This window comes from Macrobrachium rosenbergii, chromosome 25 (assembly GCF_040412425.1).
Source record: "Macrobrachium rosenbergii isolate ZJJX-2024 chromosome 25, ASM4041242v1, whole genome shotgun sequence".
Lineage (NCBI taxonomy): Eukaryota > Metazoa > Arthropoda > Malacostraca > Decapoda > Palaemonidae > Macrobrachium > Macrobrachium rosenbergii.
Window position 1 is genome coordinate 28,144,745 of NC_089765.1, and position 19,399 is coordinate 28,164,143.

Genomic DNA, 19,399 nt, shown 5'->3' on the forward strand with positions numbered 1-19,399 from the left:
TTTGTGGCGAGAGTGATGCGAGAAGTAAGAGAAAGGATAGCAAATCTGGGTGCAGTTGTGGGATAAGAAACTGTAGCAAGAGGAGTGGAATGGCTGATGCTTGCACATGACACGCTGTTGACTGGGATAGTGAAGAGAAACTGTAGAAATGAGAGAAAGAATTTGAAAGTGTTTGCAAGAGGAGAAAGTAGAGAGTAAGGGTGAGCAGGAGTGATGTTATGTGAGCAAAAAGAAATAATTTGGATAGAATGGGACTGGTTGACTTATATAGGTATTTGGGAATAAATAGGCATATATCAGGTTGCGGTGGGGTGAAAGAGGAAGTGAGCTGCAGAACAAATGGAGCAGAAGAGAGATAAGGGAGATGGGTGCAAAGTTTGAGGAGGGACCTTGGAGCGTATGTTGAGTCAAGGTGTGAATGTATGAGGGTGGATACTGTGGAAATTACTTTTCCCGCAGTATATATGATGTAAAAAACGTAGAACGTAGCAGTGGTGAAAGAGTTATGGCCAAAGAAAGGGTGGATCAGGGTGTTCTGAGAGAATGAAAGATAATAGGTGATAAAAAAAAGTTATACAATTCGGAAGTAGAGAAGACAAGGAACATCTAGAAGAGGTATTGAGAAAGAAGAGATGAAGGCGAATTGTCCCGTATGTGTATGGGGTTTGACATCCCGTGGATAAGCTTTTTGTGTAGATTTATAGAGCAGCCAGTGTCAAACTTTATCCTCATTACTTTCACTTTCGTTCTTCATGAACTTCAATGAAATCTTGAGAAAGAAAGTTAGGAGAATGGAAAACGTCCTTCAGTAAGTAAATTATGAATCTACTGCAGCCTCTTGTAATTTGTCTAAAAGAGGAATACTTGTTGTGATGACGATTATGGCGTGATTTGCTAGTTACAGGCGACTACTTGTCATATCTCACTCAAAAGTTGAAGCTCACTGCAGGCTTCTCCCTTAATCTGATTACTAACATAATACAGTTTCTTCATATGAAAACAGTTAGGGGTAGTGTTCCTCTTTTGAAGGCCCAATCCAGAGGGGGTTCAAAGGCCCGTTTTGCCACTCCCTCACGCAGACACATGCGACCTTAAATTCAATAACTGTAGTGAGTACAAAAAAGGAAAATTTCCTCCCTCTTATCGTTAATACGTAAATGCACACTTTCTATCGAGAACCAATCCCGGTACTGAGCGCCAAGTTCCGCCAACCCACCGAGGATGGCCATTGAACTGTTAACATCTTCCACCTACGCAGAACCCATCTGCTCTGCGGTACAATACCATTTGTGCAAGCTCAGCCGCGTTAGAAGGGTCGACCAGTTGAGAGCAAGAATTGATTATTGACCGAACACATATCACATCAACCAACCTTGCACTACATGGCAACTCGCATATTTTGATAATAATAATAAAAAAAGTCATATCAGTGAGGGGTGTCCTGGGAGCACGGGACCGTGTCAGAGTAATACTGACTTCTAAAACAAGAATTGTCATTACCTTCATTTATATGCCAGAGATAGGTCGAAGCAACATATATAAAATTAAGGATAAAATCTGTAACAGATCAGCAATTATCAAAAGATTTTTAAGAGATAGGATTGTAGTAGACTGTATTGTTACGTCATAGGAGCGACCAGTCATGACAGATTTTTAAAGATCAAAGTGTGTTAACTTGTCTTCATCGGAGGCCTATGGTATATTAAACTACATGTTAAAGAAAAGAATACTTAAATATATTTCCCATACAGTTCACACGCTTCCAGTCTTATTCGTCAAGTGTCAGGCAAGATAACATGATGAAATAGAATAATTCACTGCTGACTGTACGTGGCTATTGCGGCTGGAGAAAATCGGTATCGTTTGGTATAACTTTCATGAATATTTTGGCTACATATATGATTATACTAACAATGATTTTCATTATTTAAGAAAAATAAAGGAAAATACTCTCCAATATTTTATTTACTGTAATGATATAGTTTTGACACAGACGTATATTACAGATTTCTTTATTAAAAGTAACTTGCGAAACGGTACAATGTTTGGCGCTTCGTTGCTTGTTTTCTTTCATTGTGACGTGGTGGTTGGAAAACATTACCCTAACATTTGTCACAGTTTTGTTTTAGTCTGATTTATTACAAAGTGAACGTACGCTCCAATATACTCATGTTTATCGCCTCCAAACTCTTTCAGACTTAATTCAAACTCTTTCAAATTGAATTAGTGATAGATGTGAAGGGACACTAAAAACACGATTTCAAAGATTTGTTTTATCTTGTGTTTGTTTTTATATAATTCTAAATATGCAAATAAACCAACGAGCAAATAATGTGATTATATTTTTGTTCATGTTTCTTTTTTACAGGAACAATACACAGCTCAAAACTCGGGTGCTCGATGGAACGGGAAGCTGTTGTGTCAGGCATTGCAAATGTCAACAAAAGAGGATACGGACGTTCATGCGAACGAAAACATGTCCTTTGAAGATCTCCGCAAGCGGGCGAGACAGCTGGAGAGTGAAATCGATGTCAAATTAGTATCTTTCAGTAAAATCGCTGCCAGTTATGGCTCTAGTTCTGCGACGAATGCCAACAGTGAAACGGTGGCACTTCTGTCTGGAGACCAAATGTAAGTTGTCATTTAGGTAGGTGTAGTCTAGCACCGTAGCAAAGAAAGGCTTGGGATAACATTTGGTAATGCCATGACAGTGTGATTCTTAAACGTTTACGTAAATTGTTCAGACTTGCTTTCATATTTTATATGCATTTTTAGTCGCTATTAATTGTGCAAACCACTTGTGTGCGTGTGTATGTATGTATGTATGTATGCATGTATGCATGCATGCATGCATGGAGTTTCCCTTCCTCCTTTATAGGCTATCCAACATTTGGGCTGTGGGAACCTCAGTAGGGAAATAGGGGTTGTAGGGTATGGAAAGACCAAGAATAAGCTCAGTGTACCATTCAGATAGGAAATGCCTAAATCACAACATAGGCTAAATCAGTAAATGAAAAGTTAAAATTTTACTTAAAACTAGTCTATAATTGTGTTTTGGACTTGCAAATTTTGCTTTCCTGTGTTTGAATGTGCTTATGATTTTTCTGATGTTGGTTTCTCCAGCAAATAACCTAACCAAACACACGTACTTAACCTAATCTAGAGTACCAGGTCCTTATCATAGTCTGGTGCATGATGTAGTGTGAAAACATTCCATGAAGTTATTTTAATCAGATTAGAACTATCAGTGGGATTAAGGTCTTCGTATTTCAATTTTTTTTCCAGTAGAACTATAGAACAGCTCCACATTGGGTATTACCTTGGGAATTTACTCTTTCTGTAGTATTTTGGTTACTTATCAAGAATTTATCATTATTTTATGGCAGTCGACTGTAATTAACCTGTAAAGGCTGTAATTAACCTCAGAACTGATATGTTATTGTATGCTGACCATCCTGGAATGCTACTGCTCATGTGCAGTGTTATAGCCAGTCCCTTAGCCAGTCCTTCTTGAACATATGACTCCCTGATAACTTGCGCATGTGCGGAACCATTCCATAACAACAACATGACAGTCTGGTCTTTCTCCTAACGATTTCCCCTACTCCAAACCCAGCGTTCCCAAAGGGCCCCCAACCATATTGGATAGAGATACGAGGTTAATAATAATTGACTGACAATAAAGAACACCACCTCCTTCATCAGCAATGCTAAAAGTATAGGAAAAATTAATTTCCACGGTAATAGTGCATGCGGAGCTGTTCTATAGTTTTACCTTTTTCTTCCCCCAACCCAAAAACTCAATTTCCCACTGTGGTTCTCTGAACAGTAGGCTATAAGGTTGGGGTCCACTATCTGTAAGAGTGTACTTATTTGACAACAAAACACATGTTAGAAATGTTCAAGACACATATTAAAACATATTTTCAAGTCCAAAATGCAATAATAGGTCAAAGTTGAATGATTATGCAAAAAAATACATAGCTCGTAGCCTACATATCAAGTATAAAAATCACCCAATAATTTGCTGCTACTACAATACTTCAGTTCCCCCCAAAGTGAATTTAGTATTAGAAATGGTTGAGTTAATAGGGAATGTGTGTTAATAATAAATAATGTGTTTGTTCTGATAAAATACAAACCAAATTGGTAGCATTGTGGTTGGTCTTGCTGTAAGCCAGCACCTTTTCTTCTGCTGTATGCTGTACAAACTGACTGTTGTTGAAGCAGTTTATTCTTCATTCTTATGTGGATGGTGTTTGTGTCTTGTTTGCATGGTAGATTTTAACAAGAAAAGTGAACAACAAAGGTGTAAAGCACATGAGGATTGATGTGTAGCTGCTGTATGTCCTCTGTGCCCGTTGATCCCAGCTATTTATGTTTGTTCTGCATGGGTAGAACCTACAGCCCCGATTTTTCCTGTGAGAAGTGTTCTGGCTGATCCTCTCTGCAGAAGGAGACCCAAAGATATTTGCCAGTGTCCTTTGTGGCGAATACTCTGTCCTTACACTTCCAAGTCTTTTTGGCTCTATAATCCTAGACTTGACTGCCCTTATTTTCTCTTTGCCTCTTCTGCTTGTTCTCCACTGGCTCAGTTGATGGGGGTTATATGTGTGAAGGTAGGTGACCAGCACGTATTTACCAAGAGTGACAGCCTAAGTAAGTGTGCCTGATCGTGACAACCTTTCTTTTGAGGGAGAGGACCCAACTGTTGCCTTGGGGGATCAGTTAGAACCTGAGGACCTTTCTTCTCCATAACCCCTTCAGTTTGAGTTGGAACAAAACTTTTGAGAGGTTATTAAGCTCATTAGTAAGTGTAATGTCCTTGGGAAAACAGCCATGGCTCCTTCCTCATCCCATGTTGATAAAATATTTATTCCAGAGAGTAGACAGGTGTTCCAATTGCCATAGCTGCAGCTTGCTGTTGTGTCTAGGACCAAATTAAAAGTCTGATCTTTGGATCAGAAGGCTCCATGATGTCTAGCAAATCGATAAGTTACATGCCCAGTTTTTAACATGCCAGAGGATATAGAGAATATTCCCCTTTAGGTTGACTTGCCAGTCTGTGGACTGACAAACAACCCCCTTTGGAGAGACTTGGCCAGGAAGATATGGAAAATGCCTACCATTATTCCCTGGGACAATCTTGATAACTTCTCCTTTCCACTTGTCAGTTTGATCTGCCGGTTGATCAACCAGGTGTTCGTTACTCCAAGTCTCAGGTAAAATTGGTAGCTCCTTATTGGTCCCATGCAGAGTGGTGTGCTGATCTGCTAGCTTTTTTGGTCTAGGCACTTAGAAATTCCCCTTTGGCCCACATTTCTCTGTTTTGAAGCAACCATGATTAATGTGTACCTGGGAGAGGACTGACTGTCTACTCTGATAGGTTTTATAGACAAGGTTTCTCTTTGTTATAGAAGTTTGCAGTAGATTGCAGACTTACAGTACTTGTCCACCATGGTCAAGATAAGCTTTTATCAGGCCTTGCTGTAAAGCTTTTTACCATTGCCTTGAGCTGGGTCTTGCAACTTAGAGCATAGACCTCTCTTCCTTGGTAGAGATTTCTGTGCCTGCAGAAGCTTCAGACAGTTTTGTCCACCTTGGGGTCTTCCATTTTGGGAAATGAATGTGACCCTTGTCCCCCTCAGCCTGACTAAGCACTCCAGTGATGAAAACACGTTCTTTGTGGTTGTCTTGAATGGTTAAGGAAAAGACATTTGATACAACAAAATGTAAGTGAGTAAATGCAGAACAGGAGCTTTTGACCTTCCCTAAGATCCTCTTCAGCTGTACTGAGAAAAAATTACGAAGTTTACAGAGACATAAAAGAACAAATATAATATTTTTAAAAGGGCAGTTATAATGGAAACTGTCAGTCTGGGGGTCTTCCTTTATAGAGGGATGAATGGATTTTTATTTAGCATTTCCCAACATTTTGTGAGAGAGAGAGAGAGAGAGAGAGAGTGTAATTGTCGTTAGTGAGTGTTTCGGTTGTTGGAAGAGGGATAAGGGTCGTTAGTTGGAGTTTGTTTACGGCGCTGTCTGTCTGTGAGAATTTGAAGGAGGGTTCGTTTGTTGTTGAGAGTCTTTAGTCAGAGCTAGTGCCAGTCAGTTTTTCTCGTGTTGGACAGTTTTCGTTTGCTTTTCCAGGAGTTGTTGGTTTTTATTGTTGGTGTGCTGTTTTATTGTGTGTGTTTCTGTTTCCTTTTTTTTTTTTTTGTATTTCCTTGTTGTGTTTGTGGTTGTTTGCGGTGTGGTTGTTACGGCGGCCTTAATCCATCTCCCAGCAACCGAGGATCAGGGTGAGTGTTGTGTGTTGTTTTTTTTTGTGTTTTGAATTCCGCCACACCTTGAGCCTCATCATTTCTGTAGAGCCCTTAGGAAAGGCTTCAGATTGAGATCTTACCCTCAAAACTTGTTCCATACTAGCCTTAGCTTCATCATAGCTTTTTGGCAAGTTGCACAGCCATTTGTATCTTGCCTGATGCTCAGAGGGCTAGGGATTTCTCTTGTTCTCGATGTTCATGAGTTTGTCACAAAAGCTTGAACCATCAGTTTCTGATGAGTCTGGAAATTTTTGGTTCTCTCTCTTCAAGAATTTGTTTGAAGGGAGCTGAATAAGTTGCTAAGTGATTGAGCAAACATACTGTTCATCTTGCATAGAGGATGTTTACCCAGTCTGGGTGAGAGATTTTGAAATCAGGGTTATTGACCTTTACCTAGCCTTTTGGAGAAGCATTTGATATCAAAGCTAATAGAGACAGGTTTCTGGAAATGACACAGTGCCTTCACCTCTTTACTATGGAGATGTCAGCTACAAGTCCTTGGAACCTTTTCTTAAGACCTGTGGTGGCTGCTCAACAGGTTGTGTAGTCTCCAAGCTCCTTTCTGAGAAACAAGCATGTAAGCACCTGGCTCTCGCACTCACTTTCTCCATTCCTCTTTTCTCTGTAAGACAGCAGTCAGCTCGAGCATGTGCTAGATGGGTCTTGATTCCTGGAAATTTGGCAGCCTTTCTTAAGAACTTCAACTCAAGGTTTTGTTGTAGGTTTTGGATCTGGATTCAGTTTCTGCCAAACTACCACATATGGTTCTCACACTGAAATTTCACTCCTCAAAGCAATGGCTTCAAGTATATGTAAATAGAAAGGTGGATATTTGTATAATTGGAAAATTATGAACTCAGTCTTTTTTTTTTTTTTTTTTAATCTACACTAGCCAGAGAATTTTACAATGTTCCTGCCTAATTTTCGACAGTTTAATAGAGTACTATAGAACATTTCTACACCCACTTGCACTCAACTCTTCTTAAACTCTTTTCTGATAATTCTAAATTCAATTGTTATTTTCAAAAACTATTTAGGTCAGGGCAAAACTTTCTTAACATTATACAATAGAACATTCGTGGCCAATGTAAAATACAGAGGAAAAATTAATAATAATGAAAAGTCTTTATTCATATAGAATTATAAATGGCCTTTTGTAAAGGAGTATCCACAGGCGAGACAAAATGGTCACACACCTTCTGCCACTAGCCACTTTTCCTTTGGCCACCATGAAGAGTGGGTGTCTCACTGTACTTTCTCTCATTCCTGTTAGTGCTGTCGTTGAATACTTTGATGAGTATTTGGATTGCTCTCATCTGTATAACTGTGTTTTGTGGAGCATGTGTTTTCGTACTGATTATGGTGGAAAAAAACATGAGCAATGCTTTTGTGAGGGGCATGGGCATCCTTTCGGGCACTTCATGTTTCCCATAGCGATTGATCCACAGAGATACTGTTCTTTTGGCAGGGAGAAAGTCCGCACCCACTTTTCTGTATTCAAGTGTGCTGGCTGGGCTTTGCCTCAGTGGGAGATGTTTGATAGGAAAAGTAGGATGGATGGGAGGCATTTGCCAACCTCATCAAGGGGAAATATGCCCCTGGTTACTCTAGCAGCCCTTCTGGCTCCTTCCTCTCCCTCCTCATTTCTATCCTGCTGTCTACTGAGAGTACTTCCCCCTCGGGGTTAGCACTCTCGAGGGGAAGGAGTCCTGTCACCTGAACTCTTCAGAGGATGACTGGTGTTGATGCTGGCTCCTGCCTCTATCAGGCTTCACCCTCAGTACCTCCTCGCCCTCCCTAAAGTTACTCTGACATCCCAGGTGCTAGGAAGACTTCTCCACTGTACACTATCTGCAAAAGATATGGCCTATGCTTATCATTCCTAGTAACCCATCTTTCACAGCTTTCCTGAACAATCTAGGCAGATTTCTCCTTTACCTGTTACTGCTGTCGTGAAGGAGTACAAGAATTGCTCAGTGACTTTGGTAAAGCCCTAGTAGCCTCAGAGCAAATGATTTTCTTACTTTCTGGTGTTCTTGGTAGATGTCTCTTGTATCTAAGGAGAAGTCAGCTCAAACCACTGGATTCCATGCGGTTCCACTAACTTCTGCATCTCATACTTAACTACTTGGAGATGGTCAACCGTCTCCTCCCAGTAAGGGAATTTTCAAAGGTATCATGGATTTTATCCTTAAGTGGAAAACAACCATGCCCTTGTGTCAGAAGCAGTGGTTTTTGTATTGCTCTGGGTGCCGTTCTAGAGGAATTTTCAGCACCTATACCCTGTAGACAGCTGAGTTTCTCTGCTTTCTGCTTTCTTATATATAGTAAGAATTTTTCACTGTCTACTTTCAAGGTTATCATTCCATGCTTTCCTTCTTTCCCCGGTATTGCGCCATGGGCAGTTAGATCTGGCTAATGATTAGTACCTTAAGGTGTTGAGAGAGAAGCTCCCATAACTGAATATCAATCTCTCTTTGGAATTTAGACAGTTCTAAATTTTATCTGTAGATCCTCTTGAGCCTCTGGATTGAGTTCCTTTGAAATATTTGCTATGAACCTCCTTTTGTTAGCACTGTTGGCAGTTAAATGAGTAAGTTTGTTGCAAGCACTCTCCGTAAGGCTGTTGTAAAGGGAAGGCTATTTTATCTTTTTCCTCAGAGCTGAGAATTGTTAAGGCTAAGTTTTCTTATAAGTAACTTACCAAGTAATTACATAGCTAATGTTTCTAACTGTGTGAACTCACGCGGCAACTTTTTTAAAACTCGTGGTAGCACTTCTGTTTTTATGTAAGTGACAGCCCCGCTCATGATCAGGGAACACGGAAAACAACCTGGCAGGTATACTCTGTTTCTGCCAGCTCTGGTTTAAACATTTGCCATTTGCAGCAGCTTTTTTGAAAACTACCAGTTGTTATTTTGCATTTGGTGAAATACAATTACTTTGTTCTGGTTGCGCTCAGGCTGTAGACAGTTTATTATCATAATGTTCAACATGGGATAATAAACAGTGGAATTTCTTAGGGCTCATTTAGACAAAGTAGAGAGAGACAGGAAGAGGAAAGTGGTGTCTAGAGCCGATAAACGATCTCATAGTGTAGAAGCTATAACCAAAACCTAGTTTAGAAGTTACTCCTAATGCTCTCCCTTCAGTTCCTATTCCTACTGTTTATCCTATTCCTTGCCCTCCTACTGAATAACCTCCCGTGCCTGGCTCCCTTGCATCAATCCTAATGCCATAACCAGTCTTGAATCTAGATTTGATAAGAAAATTAACCTAGTTGCAAGAACAGTCGCAGAATTAGGAGCTTCCCTTAAGGTGATCATGGAAAAAGTGTTTTCTGATAAAGTGATAAATGATAGTGCAGTGCCAGTGGAGGAGGTGGCTATCCATCCCACTAGTTCTCCTAGCCCGGGGTCCCTGTCTTGGTCAACATCCAGATCTGCTACCTGTTAAGCAGTACAAGCATTCTTTAGCAGTCCCAAGCCATCTTGCATTTTGGACCCTTCTGTTCCTGCCCCTGACCATCAGCATCCACTTCTGTCTTCATGGGACAGTCCGGAGACCTTTTCACCTGAGCGCTCAATGGCTGAGCACCCTTGTCTGGCTCCCAAGCGCCCAGCGACAGCTCATAAGCTGTCAGCGTCTGCTTCCAAACATCGGGCGCCACATCCCGAGCACCCGACACCAGCTCCTGAGAATCCTGCGCCCACTTCCAAGCACCCCCTCCTCCGTTGGCTCAGAGGTCGTGGACTCCTTCTCCTCCTCCAGTTAGACCTCCAGTGTCATCTTCACCTGTGGACTATGATGAACCTGCTCTGGCTCCTATTAAGTGGCAGATAGCTCAAATTATGGAGTTACTGAAGAAAGCTCCCTCCGCTCCCAAGTCTTCTCAGGATGATATCCAGTCCCCGGTTTCCTCAGAAGAAGAGAACAATCAAGAACCTGGGCCTCCTTCGGCTTATGCTGCTTTACTGCAGTACTAATTGGCATATTTTCCCTCTTTTTTTTGATCCAGCTGCCCCGTCTTCGCCTGCTTCAACCTCTTTAATGAGGAATCAACCAGATGACCGGACAAGACTCCCCAAGACGGTCCTTTCATCCTCCTCTAAGAAGTCCTTCAAGGAGATGGGAAACTAGCTTTCAGCCAAAAGGGAGCAGGACAAAACGTCTTTTACCTTTCCTCCCTCTTGTTTAATTCGCAGAAGGTACTTGTCTTACGTGACCGGCGAAGCTCCTTTGGGAGTTGCTGCCTCCTCCCAAGGGGACTTCTCTAGTCTAATCGACTCATCTCGTCGTTCTGCATTCTCATCAGCAGTGATCATGTTTTTCTCTGCAGAACTAGATCATCTAGTCAAAGATATTTTTAAAGTTTTTGAAGTACTCAGTTTCCTGGATTGGACGGTCGGTGCACTGGCCAAGAAAATCAAGGACCACCAGGATCTTGCTGTAGATATTGACTTGACTGGCTTGGGGTTCTGTCCTGTGCCAACAAGCCATTAGAGATGGCTCTCTAGAGCTTTCTGCTCTAGTCACTTTTGGAGTACTGAAGAAAAAAGAGCTCTGGTGCTCCTTTACTTCCAAGAGCGTTACCCAGACTCAAAAGTCAGCTCAGTTGTTCTCTCCCCTAGACAAAAATCATCTCTTCCCTCAAGACACAGTGAAGGGAATAGCTTCAGATTTGCAAAAGAAAACTATGCATTCTTGCTGGCCCAGTCGTCTAAGCATCCCAAGGATTCGACTTCTTTTCAAACCAAAACTACCTCACCCCTCCAGCAACAGCCCTTTCATGGAGGGAGATCTAGAGCACCGTTAAGGACCCATACAAATGTCCAGTTCACACCAAGTCAGTTAAGAAGAGCTCTTCCAAGCCAGTACCAAAAAAGTGAGTCCAAGCCAGTACCAAAAAAGTGAGTCCAAGCCAGTACCAAAAAAGTGAGATAGAAGTCCTTCTTGTACCTGTAGGAACCAGACTTCTAAAGTTTTGGGAGTAGAATATGTCCATGCATCCCACCTCCATTCAGTGTGGGATTTGGCTATGTAATTACATGGTAAGTTACTTATATGAAAATAACATTTTCATAATAAAATTAGGTTTCATATATACTTAACAAACAATTACAGAATCAGAGCCCACCCTCCTCCCCTCTTATGGACATGAGGGCACAAACAAATTGAGTATACCTGCCGGGTTGTTTTCTGCCACGCAAGTTAGAAATAGTTAGAAATATTAGCTATGTAATTACAGGCAGTCCCCAGTTACTGGCGTGGGTTCCATTCCCAATGGCGTGACGATAACCAAAAATCACTGATAACCAAAAATTGGCGATAATAACGCCGATAAGCGGGGATCGGCACATATCGATGCTGAAAATCCAGTTATTGTCATCACTAGACAAGCACCATAAAACCGGATTGCCGATAACCAGGGTAAGTATATATGAAACTTAATTTTATTATGAAAATGTCATTTTTCCATGAACTGTGAGAATTCCAATTTAACCTCCATGGTGGGGAAAAAGAGGAAACACTTCTTTGCCCTGTTAGGGCAATTAAAATTCACTTAGATAGGCTAATTTGGAAGAGGTAAAGTTAACCTTTTGTTTTGTGGTTTTAGAAAACTTAGAATGTTTTTGTCAAAGGTTAAGCCAGGAATAGGTAGAATGTTTTTGTCAAAGGTTAAGCCAGGAATAGGAAAAGCTAACGTTTTGTTTTTTGGTTTTAGAAAACTTAGTGCCATTGTCAAAGGTTAAGCTTGGAAGAGTCAAAGTTAACCTTTTGCTTTGTTGTTTTAGAACCTAGAACATCTTTGTCAAAGGGTAAGCCTGGGGGAGGCAAAGTTATCCTTTTTGTGTTGTGGTTTTAAAAAACCTAGAATGTCTTTGTCAAAGGTTAAACTTGGTAGAGGCAAAGTTAACTTGTTGTTTTATGGTTTTAGAAACCTAGAATGTCCTTGTCAAAGAGCACAATGTTCTCTGTGACGTACTTGATTAGGCTAGTGCATGAGAACTAGCTCCATACCTTTTACCTTTATTGAAGGTAAACATTCATAATGTGAGAGCTGTTGCAAATTCATTTAGTTTTTTGACAATTTGTTGCTTGAGGATGGGATTATAATTTGGAGCAGTAGAAGTGCAATTTGTTTTTTGACGCTCACTACCTTAAGTATGCAGAATTGTGTCTGAAAACAGTAAAGCCCTTAGTCCACGACTAGTAGCAGGTAAAGTCTTTTACTGAACTGAAGAAGAGCATTCTTTTAGGCTCTTTGTTTTAAATCGTGGCTTTTGATATTTTGGGGAGCATGAAGGTACATTTATTGTATAGTATCATACCTGTATTTCATAAAGTTGACTGATGTTTTATAGGGCTTTTGGACCCAGGCACAAGGGTCCCCTCATGCTGCTTCTGTTTCATTCTGGCTGAATTGTAGCAGTTTTCTCCACATGGCTGCTCTTTACTGCACACACATGAGAGGCTTGCTCCCTGAATGGAATCCATCTTCTGGCAGCAGTAAGATCCAGAAAGGATTTTGTCTAGCTGCACTACCCACCACCCTCTTATCAATGTGGGAATCAGCTATCTATATGGTCAGTAAGATTCATCCTAAATAATATAAATTTTCATATAATATTTATTGTTTGGGTCCTCGCCTACTGTTAAAGTAGACCCCACCCAGCCCCCCACAACTTTGTGGGCTGTCAAGGAGAATTCTGACAAACAGCTAAAACATGCAAAACCCACTTGGTGGAGAACAGATGTACTAGATAGTCTTCCGGGCAGTCATTCAATCTTCTGTTTGAATGTCGACTCACCTGTTGGCACGGAGATATAAGCTATCTTTAATAGTAGTTAAGTATCCAAATAATAAATTTTAATATGAAAACTTATATATTCATTTTAATGAGTGTCTATTGGACTTGCTTACCATATGATTAGGCATATGTATTCTTATAGACTTGTTTTAAACAAAAAATTTATTCGAAAAAATTATTTCTCAGGTATGAGACAATCTCTGTGGAATTAGAGCAGTTGTTGTCAGCGTTAACAGAAGTAAATGACAGAATGAACAGCTGCCCCCATGGATCCTCAGTTGCCATCATACACACATTGCAAAGACATCGGGACATTCTTCAGGTAACTTCTAAGTTTTTGTTATAAATCTAATGGAAAAGTTTTTTATCAAGGTACTCTTAGAGGTTGTCAAATTTAATCACAATGTACTCATGCCTTTCTGTTCCTTGTTATTTGATTGGTTAACTGTTATTTTTTTTTTTACCTTTTAGGGATATTTGTTTGCAAGTATGTATATCCAAAAAATACTCATTTGTTGCCAATTGTAGCCCGAGTTCGTTAATAGAACAAAATTATCAGCATCAGTGAGGAAAAACACTAGATGAATGAGGGATTAAAAATGTTGAATGTTTCAAGTACATGGAACAATGATACTCATTACATTTTCCCTTGAGTAGAAATTTAGTGAAAGACTAAAAAAGGCAAATCGGACATTGAGCAGGCTGACTAAGTTAGGAAATCATCAAGATAGAAATTGCATACAAGAGTAAAATTATACATAAGTCCAGTACAGTTTACAGTGTACAGTAAACCCCCCGTATTTGTGTTCTCATGGTTCATGAACTCACGCATTCGCAGGTTTCTCTGGGGAACATATCTAGCCATCATTCATGGAAATTCGCCCATTCGCGTATTTTTCACTGAGAAATATTCACTAATTACTGTATTTTCATATAATTTTCATGAATCAATGCACTTTTTATGATAAAACTATTAAAATACTCAATTATTAGCATTTTTACAGGGTTTTTCTTGGTTTAAGCTATCAAAATGGTCAGTTCTAAGTGTTTTTAGAGGGGTTGTAAGCATTCGCGGATTTGACCTATTTGCAGGGGGTGTGTGGGATGCATCCCCCGTGAATACGGGGGTTCACTGTATTGCTATGCTAACATGAATAATTTTTTTACATTAAAAATATAGAAATTGCATACAAGAGTAAAATTATAATAAGTCACAAATTTACAGTGTATTACTATGCTAACATGAATAATTTTTTTACATTAAAAATATAGCTGGATAATGATGAAATGGAGTTGGAGATATCATTGACACGTCTTTACACAGCCTGCAGGAGAACAGTGTACATAATAGGGATGACTGGTTAATAATACTGTAATGATAATTAAAATCTTGCCTTCTTGTGCAATCTCCTAAACCAGAAGTTATTTATTTCCTATAAATGGAGACATGAAATCACTGTACCAATAACCAAGCCAGGGCAAAATTTCATTATTCAAGGAAAATTTATATCCATATCTGTTAACAAGCTCAGTAGTTTTCTCAGCCAGATACATTCCAGGCAAGAGGAACATTGTGGCAGACAAACTGAGCCATCAGGGTCAGGTCCTTGGGACAGAATGGTCACTTCATCAAGAGGTAGCGGAAAGGCTATTCCATCTGTGGGGAAGGCCAACAGTAAGATCTTTTTGCAACAAAGTTCAACAGAAAACTAGAGGTTTTTTGTTCGGTCATCCAGATCCCTGGGCCGTGGCAGAGACGCCCTACAACATCCCTGGGACAACCTGGAAGCTTACTCCTGTCCCCTCTTTTGCCTAATCCGTCAAGTGATCACCAGTGATGATTTCCCATAATCTCAGGATGACCCTGGTGGCTCCCTTTTCATCTTCTAACCTTTATGTCCGATGTTCTGAGGGAGATTCCCCCATGACACATCCTTCTTTGCCAACCTCTTGATGTGTGGTTGGCAAAGAAGGATGTGTCATGGAGATTCCTCCATGACACATCCTTCTTTGCCAACCACACATCGAGAGGTTTCACTAATCAGTAGGGTCCCTATCTCTTCATGGCTGGAGACTATCAAGTATCTCTTGCGAGTGAAAGGCTTTTCTCGCAGAGCAGCGACAGAAATGTCAGGTTATCTCAGAAGATCAAATACAGCTGTGTATCAAGGAAACTGGGCAGTCTGTTGTGATTGCTGTCGTCAAAGGGGTTTCTATCCTGTTGGAACTTCTATTCAACAAGTAGTGGACTTCCTCATCTCTCTCCATAGGGAGAAACTACTCTATAGAGCTGCTCTAGGATTGGTTCTACATTCAAAGGACATGGACCTCTCTTCATCATGGGAAGTTTCTATGGTTCTCAAGAGTTTTGAGCAGTCCTGTTCCCCAAGAGATCTCAAACCTCCTACTGTAATTGGGACCTGACCATGGTTCTTAGCAGTCTCACTCGCCCTCCGCATGAACCCTTATGGGGCACAGCAGACAGGAATTCAACACAAGAAGGTTTTCTTACTGGCCTTGGCTTCATCAAAGAGTGAGTGAATTACATAGACTCTTTTAATAATGAGTAAAAAGCCACAATAATGTAAATGAGAGACTGTATTTTTCCAAAATACAAAAAAGGTTAAAAAAGGGGGAGCTTTCGACTGTTTGCACAATGGTCTTCTTCAGCCAAGAGTTGGCTGAAAAGAACTGTTGTGCAAACGGTTGAAAGCTCCTCTTTTACTCATTATTTCAGGTCACAGTATCGTGATGCGCCATAGATACACTTTTAATGTTAAACATACGAGGGGTTGGGGTTTTGTAGCCTTCGAATTTGTCCCGGAATTCGTAGCTAAGACTCAAAATCCCTCTGTTTATGATGACAGAGTCGAGTCTTTCTCGATCCCCTCTCTTGGGGATTTTGTTGGTGATGACCCAGACTAATTACTGTTATGCCCCGTCAGGGCACTGCTTAGCTATCTAAAATGGACTTGGGATCTCAGACCTGATTGCCAAAGACATTTTGTTAGCGCAGGCCAGAACAAGAAAAAAAAGTGTCCAAGAATACTATCTCCTATTAGTTACATGAAGTGATTAGACAAGCTTACAGTTCTGCTTCACATTCAGATGCCGATACAGTGCATGCAAGAGCACATGATGTTAGGAATCTAGGCCCTACCATTGCTTTCAAGAAAACTTGTCGGTTCACAGGATTTTGAAGGCAGGTGCCTGGTTTCGCCAAACCACCTTCACATCCTTCTATCTGTGGGACATTGCCCGCATGTCCTTGGACATGTTTTCCTTGGGTCTGGTGGTGGCTGCTCAACAATTTGTGTAGCTCATCCAGTGCCCCAGGCGGGACAGTTTGTATCTTACCTAAGTTGTGGGATATGAAGTGAGAGTGAATTTGGTGACAGGTCTTCTTCCTTTTTCTTTTTCTTATCTACCAGTGGGCAGTAGAGCAAATAATTCCATCGCATGCTGGAACTGGTTAGATACAGGTGAGCGAGCCTCCGTTTTTTACTATATAGTTTTAGATGTTTGTTCCTACACAATACACATTGTTTATAGAAGCAGGTCCCATTCTACTCTCTTACAAGGGGAGAGAGGAACTGGCAACAAACCAGATTGGTGGCTATCGCAAGTTTTGTTGTCTCCGAGAGTTCTTTGCCATCCTCATGATGCAGTGTAGATATGTATTTACATAGTCTGATTGCCCAGATGTCTGGCTGTTCAGTAGACTTGTGCTCAACAGATCAGAGGCTTACGACTCCTTCCTATGTCCTACCTTTGGTCAATAAGTGAGCCCAGGTGGTCCAAACCTCCAGTCGGTTTTAAGACTTTCTTATCCTGCCTCCAAGAATAAGTCTTCCATATGTTAAGACCAAGATTTGTTCTGTATATGAACAGTGACATTTTAAATCAATTTGTATTTTTCATAACTAACAAATCTTCCGTCTTATGTATACGGCCCCCCTCGAGCCACCCCTCATTCTTTCCTGGGCTGAAAGAAAACTGGTATGATGACGCCTAGCGGGGCTACAGCAGGTCGTACAGCTTCCTCCTACTCCCCTATTGGCTGACTCCTGTTGCCACCAATTCCTTGAGTTATTTTTAGCTGGACTCCAGCTAGCACTAGAGAATTTATCCATACATTAAGACCGAAGGTATGTTACTTATGAAAAATACAAATTGATTTAAAATTTGTCATTTCAGTGGAAACAAATAAGTATTGCAATAATTTTTGATATCCAAAAGGCTTATGGTACTGCTTGGAGATACAGTATTCTATATTGAAAATGCATCATTAGTATCTGAGGCCACCTACCTATATTCGTGAGGAATTTTAAAAGAACTGCACTTTTGCAGGTTTAAATAGTTCTTCCTTGCAATGAATAATATCATAGAACTGTGACTGAGTATAATTAGAATTAGTTTGTATGTGAATGACTTTACCATATTGGATTCAGAAGCTAGTCCACATTTGCAATTATAAGATTATGTTATATCCAGTACAGTTTCTCCAGAATAGCTGGTAAGTTTGCCTTTTTACACTATTTGTTGTGTTCTCGTTTTCAGGACTACACACATGAATTTCAGAGGACGAATAACACAATAAAATCAAGACGAGAGCGTGAACAATTACTGGGGAGTGGAAGGAATGATGGGAAAAGTTTAGCTGGTTTGTCACGAAGAGACTTATACCTTAAAGAGAGTGAACATCTTGCCAACTCTGAGCGAATGGTAGATGAGCAGATAACAATAGCTGTAGAAACGCGAGATCACCTGAAATCACAACGAGAAGCCTTCAAGATGATTCAAACAAAAGTAAATGACCTTTCAAACAGGTTTCCCTTAATCAACACACTTATGACCAAAATCAACATTCGTAAAAGGCGAGACAGCCTAATTTTGGGAACAGTAATAGGCTTATGCTTGACTTTCATGTTATGGTGGATTCTTTTTTAGTTAACATAAATTTATATTTAAATTCAGGGCTTAATGGTAAGTTGTGACAATGGAAAGATGAGATAAGGAATTCAGCATCATTGGTTGTGCAAATTTTGGTACCGCTGTTGAAATTAGTTTTGTATTAAAAGAGTGTTGTACTGTATTTTATCATAAATATTTCAAAGTCATAGTTAGTCCTATACCATCATATGGTGCTGGTGACATTTTATAGAGTGACTTGTATACTAGACTGTGGATAATGCAGTTGTGTAGCCAGCTCCTTTCTGACCTTCTCTGGATTCCACCTAATGCTGGTACACATTCATAGCTTGGTCGACTGGTGGTGACAGTTTAAAACCATTCTTTACCAGGACAGCAACATAAACCAGGTTGGTAGAAGTATAATCTATTTTGTTTAACCTTTCTACATGTAGTAAAAGGATAGTTAGTGTAGTTGTAATTTTGTAGGTTGCAGGTACAGTAGTGTGACTAAAGTAGCTCTTTCAGATTAGTACAGCATTAGATTAGTAAGCTTAACCAGTCTGGTAAGCCTAGAAATTTTGAGTACACTTCAGCAGAGTGTTATAAGCCAGTTTGAAAGTGTAATATTAATGTTGAAACACATTTTAAATCTTCAAAAGTGTAGACCTCTACAATTGATAATTGTCTTCCTAATTCAAAACAAGTGTCCTGATATCAGAAGAAATTAAATGAAACTGTAATTTCTGTGCTTGAGCATGTCATGTGTGGTAGTTTCACTTACAGAATAGTGAGAACATTTTTGCAGATACAATGTACTTTATAACTCCCAGTCATTTTGCTCTATGTTTTTTTTTTAACTGATTTGCTATATTAATAAGAACATGTTACTAGAATTGATTGCAGTAAAGCCATGTGCCTTGTTATAATGAGAGTGTGACTCCTTTTAATCTTAGTATACCTCATTTTTCCATTGTCATAGAATGGCTTCTGAACAATTATTGTTAAAGTATTATCCATACATTTATTATATTAAATGAATATGTTGTTTTTAGTACAAGCATTGTACTGTGAAGGGTGTGATATGTGAAAGTTTTTGTGAAATACACGAAAAATGGTTTGAATTATAGGAAAGTGTGAGTTTCATATCCAAGATATATGTATAGTTTTGAGTGTCATAATTAAGGGTTGCAATGTGTTTAGCAAAATTTTTGTATAAGAGAACCCTCACCAACTTATCCGAGACACAGTACAGTCCGACCTCTTTAAACTGGCTCCCTTGGGACCAGGCCATAACCGGACCACAGAAATCACCCCACATATATATTGCTGTGTTATCAAAAGTAAACA

The 19,399-nt window shown here is 40.0% G+C and overlaps 1 protein-coding gene across 1 annotated transcript; it reads left to right on the forward strand.

Annotated features, from left to right (window-relative positions):
* The first annotated feature begins 2,050 nt into the window (after nt 1-2,050).
* On the forward strand, nt 2,051-19,183 carry Gos28 (golgi SNAP receptor complex member Gos28). The gene is made up of 4 exons (XM_067127207.1): nt 2,051-2,151; nt 2,369-2,631; nt 13,325-13,460; nt 17,699-19,183. The coding sequence occupies exons 2-4, from the start codon at nt 2,435-2,437 to the stop codon at nt 18,086-18,088; spliced, it is 723 nt and encodes a 240-aa protein (XP_066983308.1). The 5' UTR covers nt 2,051-2,151; nt 2,369-2,434; the 3' UTR covers nt 18,089-19,183.
* The last annotated feature ends 216 nt before the right edge of the window (nt 19,184-19,399 follow it).